Consider the following 8,567-nt stretch of genomic DNA (forward strand, 5'->3'; position numbering starts at 1 on the left):
CTGGTTTAATTGTATGAGTTATGCAACATTGATTTGAGATTTAACATATGAGAATTGATGTTAACGCTTAGTTTCAATAGGTTGGTTAGTTTATAATTGGTGAAGTCAAGATTAGAGAGATGCGATTTAATACTACAAGATTAATTATGTGATTGCAATACGTAGCGAAAGTCTTTTATGATCTAATGAATTGATGCATTGATAATGGATTGTACGCTTTACCCTAGAGTATTATTTATTGGTGAACCTATAGGTTGATGTGCCACGTAGTCCCTTTTTTGTTGCGCCACGTCATCTTCCCAATATCTCATGACGCCACATCCCCCAAGCATCAATATTATTGAATATAAATACATAAGGGTAAGGAGAATCGAACCCTCAACCTCTTATAATACCAATAACCATTTCACCATCTAAGCAAATTATCAAGTATGTTATTAATATATAAAAAAATTTATATAAGTGTAAACCACAAGATTTAATTAAAATAAAATATACTTAAAAAAATCTATTTTAGTTTGACAATGACTATTACAAATTTTAAAACCTTTAAAATTATTTATCGATTGCACGTTTACAATAGTACCAACTCAGGGCAACGCCCAGGCTACTCACTAGTTACTTTTGATTCACTAGTAAAATCAAGTCATTCACTTTAATTACCCTATCAATTAACGTCACGCCAAGTAATAATAATTTTACACTGTTCGATTTTCATTTTGGATAAAATTGGTAAACTAATCTCTACTTTAAACTATTCGATTTAGATAATAATTTGGTAATCCCAACTAATAATAGATTAAAAATGAAAATAAGTCATTATGCATAATTCGATTTAGATAACAATTCGGTAATACATTATATTTAAATAATCCATGTTTTATTAGTCATTCACTTTTCATAGGTCCAAGTGACAAATACTAGATTAAAAATGAAAATAAGTCAAACTTGTCGATTATTATAGAACAGATGGTGTAAATAACATAATAAAAATATTAAAACCATTTCTCCTTTGTTATTGTAACTACCCCTATTTAACTAGGCACATATGTCATCCAAAACTTTGACCAATTATATACATAATTACCAATAAATATAATCTATATAAACTTGATATTGTCCGTACGTAAAAAATAATAATAATTGATATTCAAAAGTTATACATAGGTACAATACCAATAAGTACCCACATTTTTTATTTATATAATTTATTAACATTATTGATCAATGTGGATTATGTGAATTATATAAAACGTCAAAATAAATAGAGTACTTTAAATAATGGAATACCATTTAAAAGTGGGAACTTATATATATCAAATTAGATTCTATCAAATATATTGTGACAATATTAAATGCATCATGAACGTAATTCTAGCCACCAAAAATGTGGCATGAGATGATTAGTTAGATTCCTTTTTAAAATTCTATAATTGGAAAACACCATCACAAAGATGGTTCTTGTTGATTCTTCCGATCTCTTCTATTGACCGCACATTAAGAAAATAATCTCCTTGTGAAAGAGAAAACAAAAACTCAACTAGGAAAATTAAACAAAACAAAATTTTACTCGGCATAATTTTAATAATCATAATTTATCACATGTTAATTTGCTAATGCATCAAATTACTAAATAGATAAAATGTCAGGCGATCATGACTTCAATGTTGAACATACGAAAAAGAAGAAGGTAGCTTTCATTGGTATATCTTCTTTAATGATGCTAGGAATGGTTGTAGCCGTGACTATAGGAATAAAGGACACGGGCAATGGAGGTAAGTATAACGACGAGGATGATGGCTTAGCGACGTCTTCCAAGGCAGCCCGATCAGTATGCCATGTAGTTGAACATCGCCATGCTTGCGAGAGAACTCTTGCTCATGTCCACACATCTGATCCTAACAAGATTGTTGAAACTACTTTTAATGCAGCCGTTGTTAAGCTTGAGGGTGCCTTAGCTAAATCTAGTTCAATTAAGGTTAAAAAGGTAAAAATACTTTATACATTTTTATTTTACTATTTTTTAAAACACATTTTTATTTTATTATATTGCTAAGTGCAAGCTTTTTTCAATGATTTTACCTATAGACCTCTAATTTTTATATTTCATAAAATAAACCATAGTTTTTCTTTTATTTCCATTCTTTAAGAGATAAAACAAATGTAAGGAAAAATCAAAGTAAAAAATTATATTGGATTTACAATGGGTTTGACAAAAGTAATTTCAAATTCTATTAAAATTAATTCCCAAATTCGACATATAAATACCCTTATTCTTTAGCAAGTCAGAGTGATATATACGTAGATGATTCTATTTTATACAAATTGAATTAAATTGCAAATTCTATTTCGTGTTACATGGAGAAACGAATCAAATATTTCAAGAAATTGTATTGAAATAAGGGATCGATGATGCAAATCTTGTTAGCCGACCTAAAATCATTTTGGGAAAAAATATTTTTTGTTATTGTTGTTGTCTTGGTGGTGAAAGCTTTAAATATATTATCTTTGATGTCAACAAAAAGTTATTATTTGTACAATTCGTTGAATATTTTGTTATATTATTAGAATTTCTCATCATCGGTTAGTATAATACTTATATATCATATATGATTTATTAGGATGATCCTAGAACTGCAGGAGCATTGGAAACATGTAAAGAAGCAATGGAGTATGCAATTGGTGACCTTAAACGTTCAATAGACCAAATGGATCATTTTGATTTACGTAAGAGGGATGAGTGTGTCGAGAACATGAGGGTTTGGCTTAGTAGTTCCATGACCTTTTTGGAAACTTGCATCGATGCGTTCGAAAATACAACCGGAGATGCCGAAGAGAAGATGAAGTCAATGTTAAATGCTCCAAGAGAACTTACATGTAATAGCATGGATGTTGCAACTGAGCTCTATACAATTTTTAAGTCTTTGAAAAATACAAATACAAGTCAAGCTCACAAGCGCTCGCATGCTGAAGAAAAAGGTATGTTTGTGTGTTGCCACTTTCACACACTACCTCAATTTTATATTATTTTGTGCGATATTTACTTTAATTGCTCCAGTACATTATGCACAATCAATGTTTGCTTTCTTTATTTTCTAAGCTGTCAGTTTTCTTTATCGCTCTTATCATCACATGCATCTTTATTTTTCAAATTTATTATATAGTTGCAAATAAATTTTGTCTATGCGTCTCCTTTTAGTACAAATATATGATTGGAAACATAGGTATAGTAATACCTTTGACTCTTTGAGTATGATTCTTTTGATATAAGAACTTCTGATTGTTTTTAAGATAAATAGTTTTAGAATATGATTTGTGGAGAGGTTTTTCTTAAAAAAAAACTTGTTATGATGCTTTGTTATTTGTTTGTAGGAATGAGTAAAGATAAGGCAACAAATATTGTTTATTTAACTTATACTTTCTTAATTTACCAAGTAATTGCAAGATTTACTTTCAACATGGGGGATTCATCCATCCTCTTATTCATCATTTTCAATCTTAATACATACTCCCATATTCTTATTTAACACGCTTTCCATTTGAGCCTTTTTAAAAAATTCAAGTTATTTTTTTATTCCTTTTTTTTTATTTGGAAAATTCCTTTCACTATCTTACCTCGCAAATCATATCCTATAGTATACACCTTTCTGCACTTTCTATTACTATATTTACTTTTTTCTTACACCCACCTACCTTTTTACCCCATCTCTTTCACTTTATTATTTTTTTTCCTACACATTTTCATGCATTGATAGAAATAAATGTCTATAGTATGTGAGTCTAATTTAAGTTTCATAAATGGGGGTAGTATAAAATAAAAACTGATATAATAAAAGTATATTTATATGACGAATCTATTAACACATGACATGACTATATTTTTCCAATAATACTTGTAAAAATGTCAAAATTGGAATTGTTGCAATAGTTAGGGCACTAATCAAGTAATAATATATAGAGACAATATGGTTCATAAGCCATAGCATTAAGTTTGGAGATCAAAAAGGTAAACTCTAAAGGTGAAATTAGGGAGCTTATTTTGAGCATAACTCCTTTTGGATTTAGAGATTGTGATACAATTATAATTATTTTTTTAGAAAAACTAGTAAAAATAATCCCAACTTTTTTCCGTTCGCTCAAAATAATCCCAACTTTGGATTATTTTTAAATATTCGTACTTTAGGTGTTAATCGCTCAAAATGGTCCCAATCGGTCACCTAACCTGTTATAACAGGTAAGGTAACATATGTCACCACATCATTGGTTGAAAAAAAATATATAAAAAAGTTAAAGTGAAAAAACCCCAAACCAACTTTCCAACCCACAAACCATCCTCCCACCACCACCCACAACCCTAGTCTGGCAACCCTCCTCCCACCAGCAAATCCCAAGTCGTCGGTCGCCACCCTCACTCCGCATGATCTCTTCCCCGCATTGGCACCGCCCTCCCTACCCTATTCCCCCAAAACAACCAAACCCCCAACCCCTAAAATCCCTAAAAACTCCCTTTCTCGCCGCATTAAATGCCCAACCACCCCTTCTCCTACCCTTGAAACCCTAACACCTAGGGTTTTGATGGTGAGAAAAGGGGTGGTTGGGTGTTTGATGCGACGGACGAAGGAGTTTTTAGGGATTTTGGTGGGTTTTGGGGATAAGGGTTGGGTGGTTTAGGCAGGCAGGGGAGGACGGTGCTAGCGTTGGGAGGAAGTTTGGGTGGAGCGGGGGTGGCGGCCGAGAACCTAGGTTGTACCGGTGGGAGGAGTGCTACCAGACATTGGTGGTGGTGTGGTTGTCGTAGGTTAAGCTGCTGGATTTTTGTTTTGGTTTTATTTTATAAATATTTATTTATTTATAACCAATCACGTGGTGGCACATGTCACCTAAAACTAAATAAATTACCTCTTGAACAGGTAAACGGTCACTTGGGACCATTTTGAGCGAATAACCCTTAAGAATAATAAAATATTTGAGATAATTTTGAGCGAACGGGCAAAAGTTAGGATTATTTTTACGAAATTTTTTTTGTTTTTTTAATCTAAGTTCAAAATGAACAATTATCTGTAGTATGAGGACAAGAATAGTAGTGATTTAAAAAAAAAAAGAAAAAAAAACCTTAATAGTTTGTATACATGACGTACTTGTATATAAAAAGGTGCGTTATACCCTGAAATTTACCTAATGTGGTTATCTCATACTCCGTATTAAACATTGTCATATACGGAGTACTATGTACACATTTACAATATACACTCAAAGATTTGGCGTGTGTATGTGCATGATATGCAACTAATAGTATAAATATCACTCGAAATTGCAATTTTCAACGAAAAAAAGATTTAATTCTTAGGTTTTGTTGTATTACATTATGAATCAATTATGAATAAAAATTCATCAAAATCTTGACGCTAAAGCTTCTACTAGTGTATTATTTTAGGGAAAGTTACTAAAGAAGGCGAGGCTCGACTTTGGGCAGATTTAAGGGAGCAAAAACTACTTCATGAGCGTGGTGCATATGCGAGTATGAAGGCAGATGTAGTAGTATCTAAAGATGGAAGCGGTAAATTTAAAACTATAACGGATGCCTTGAAGGAAGTACCACATATAGATGCAAATAAAGTGGGAACCATTGTAAATAAAACATTTGTCATCTACATCAAGGAAGGCATCTATGAAGAAGAAGTTCGAGTAGAGGCAACAATGTCGAATGTTATGTTCGTAGGTGATGGACCGACTAAAACAATAATCACCGGGAAGAAGAGCTTTGGTGATGGTTTTGCTCTCTACAAAACTGCAACAATTTGTAAGATAATTCTATTCATGAGCTTATTCTATAATGGCTATTTGTATTGAATCATATTTATTTATATGCGACCCTAACATAGTAACATAATATGCAATAGATAATTATCTACACAAAATTATAAGGGTTTTCAAACTAGCATGAACAAAAAAAATATGGTTTTATATTAGTAACTTTTTAGAAAGTACCTTATGATGCCTTAATATTGATAGAAAATTACATAAGGATCTGGACAACTACACCATGCAACCAAAGGTGTTTTATGATCATGTTCTCACAAGTTACCAGTATATGAGAAAAGAAAAAACTTAGTTAATTGTATCGATCATAGCTAATGTACAATTGGTGATAAGTAGTATTTTGTACTCCGTATTGTTAATAACCTTGAACACGAAACCAAAAATACTAAAGGTCGTAAGTTGTCACAATCAAATGTATCCTGATGATGTGTTGGATAAAGATGATGAGAATGTGGATAATGTATTTGGAAAGGAATAAAAAGACAATATTATTCAACTAAAAGTTAGAGATATCTAAACAAATATAAACATCACAATTTCTTGTAGATTAAACAAACTAACATAGATGTTAAAAGTAGCATAAATTCAAATCAAAATCTATAATGGTTTAACATTACCATAATTAAGTAAAAGCATGAATATAGTGATTTTAAGAAACTACCACTATGAATAAAACTACGACCATTTTCTGTAAATTGTCAATGAAAACAAAAACAATAAAATTCCAAAACTATTTCTTTGTAGAAATTAAGCCCAATTACTCTTTTCACTTAGAATCACACGCCAAGTTTTCTTTTATGACGTTTTTTGTGACATATACACATTAACTATGAATTTACATTTATTATTGCTCAACTTGTTAGTAAATCAATTTGTTTTTTTCTTTTGTTAAATGCAGCAATAATGGGAAGGAATTTCATAGCCAAGGATATAACCTTTGAGAATTCAGCAGGTGTAGAAAAGCACCAGGCAATAGCTCTGTTGGTCCAATCTGATATGTCAATATTTTATAATTGTCATATAAATGGCTACCATAACACATTGTATGCACATAGCTATCGACAATATTTTCGGCATTGCACCATTACAGGTACCATTGATTTTATATTTGGAAACGCAGCTGCGGTTTTTCAAAACACTAGGCTTGTCATACGTAAGCCATTAGACGATCAAGACTGCGTAATAACAGCCCAAGGTCGATTAAATGTAAAAGGGCCAACAGGGTTCATACTCCAAAATTGTACCATAATGGCAGATCCATTGTACTACCCACTACGCCATAAGAACAAAGCCTTCTTAGGCCATCCTCGAAAGAAGTTTGCTCGAACAATTGTCTTGGAATCGTACTTAGCTGACTCAATAGATGCCAAAGGTTGGAAACAATGGTCGGGAACATTTGGAAAAGATACTTGCTATTTCGCTGAGTTTGAGAATAGAGGCCCTGGTGCAACATTGATGGGGCGAGCTAAGTGGCATGGGATTAAGAAAATTAGTAAACACGAGGCAGATGGTTTTACTCCAGAAAAATTTTACGATAGTAATAGATGGATTCGTCCTACCGGAGTACCTTATGTACCGGGAATGGTGCCTAAATAGAGATAGATAGAGGAAAATAAAGTTGTGGTAATGTAGAAGCTCATCCACATATAGTTCTAGTCAATTTTATGTGCATATGAACCGAGGATTATTGATTAAATATGTATATGTTCTTTAATTAAGAAAATACTTCTGAAACTAAATATATGTGACACATATTATTCTAATAGTTAAGTAACCATTTTTGTTGAATATGTAATATAGATAATTATCCAAGTTGAAAAACCAAATGTACTTTAAAATTTTATAATTGATTTAGCTAGAATGGTTTATTACTTTTTTGGGTGCAGGCCCGTTCTTGACATTTTATGGGCCCTAGGCAAAGTAAGAAATTTGGGCCCTATATGATAAAATAATGGCACTTTTTTTTTTTGAGGGAATAAAATATTGGCACTTTAGTATAATAGTTTCTCCATTTTTTTAAAAAAATAAGTACTCAATTTCTCTTGGGCATATATACCATAGTATCTTTTATTATCAATAAGTATAGATTAAAACAATTAAAAATTAATAATTTATTCATTAAGAAAATTCCAACAATTACCCACATGACCTAATTTTTCTTAAATATGAATCACAAACATTAGTTGAACTTAGTAAGTTAATAGTGCAAAAATAATTATGGATCACTTATTAAAAAAAAACGAGGGAGTAATTTTTATACATTTAATTCAATTTCACAAATAGGTAGTGTCGGAAAAAAAAAAATTAGAGTACTTCATAGCTATAATCTCACAGCTGTTTTAAATTTCTTTTTTGGTGGAAACTGCAATTTTAAAAAAAGAGTTCTTCTTAATATGAAAAATAAATTAATAAAAAGGTCAATATTATTTACTGAAAAGTATAAGAAAGTACCATGAAAAATATAAACTAACAAGGTACATAAAAAGGTAACCAAAAATTAAGTAAAGAATGACATGGGAGTGGGTAAAAGTTGCAATAACATGGGAGCAAGGTGAAGGATTTATGTCTTCGCCAAGTGCAATTAATAGATATATAATGGATCAAATTATGTAGATAATTAAGTTCGTTCTTTAGGGTCGTCATTATCCGTTGCTAGACGTGATCAATGATTTTTTGGCTAGTTAAATAGTCCAAATCCTAATAGAATGGATCCTATAAGGTCACACAAAAGGGTGATGGATTCAACA

The 8,567-nt window shown here is 31.3% G+C and overlaps 1 protein-coding gene across 1 annotated transcript; it reads left to right on the forward strand.

Annotated features, from left to right (window-relative positions):
* The first annotated feature begins 1,642 nt into the window (after nt 1–1,642).
* On the forward strand, nt 1,643–7,416 carry LOC145607034 (putative pectinesterase/pectinesterase inhibitor 28). Its single transcript, XM_081662820.1, has 4 exons — nt 1,643–1,987; nt 2,622–2,979; nt 5,435–5,800; nt 6,719–7,416. Exons 1-4 carry the CDS (start codon nt 1,643–1,645, stop codon nt 7,414–7,416), a joined length of 1,767 nt encoding a protein of 588 aa, XP_081518946.1.
* Nucleotides 7,417–8,567: the final 1,151 nt, after the last annotated feature.

This window comes from Chenopodium album, chromosome 23 (genome assembly GCF_948465745.1).
Source record: "Chenopodium album chromosome 23, dcCheAlbu1.1, whole genome shotgun sequence".
Lineage (NCBI taxonomy): Eukaryota > Viridiplantae > Streptophyta > Magnoliopsida > Caryophyllales > Amaranthaceae > Chenopodium > Chenopodium album.

What these genes read in the sequence shown, in the direction of transcription:
- LOC145607034 (XM_081662820.1), top strand. Translation starts at nt 1,643, where the DNA reads ATGTCAGGCGATCATGACTTCAATGTTGAACATACGAAAAAGAAGAAG. An exon ending in GTTCAATTAAGGTTAAAAAG is followed by an intron (nt 1,988 to 2,621) that starts GTAAAAATACTT and finishes ATGATTTATTAG; the next exon opens with GATGATCCTAGAACTGCAGG. An exon ending in CTCGCATGCTGAAGAAAAAG is followed by an intron (nt 2,980 to 5,434) that starts GTATGTTTGTGT and finishes GTATTATTTTAG; the next exon opens with GGAAAGTTACTAAAGAAGGC.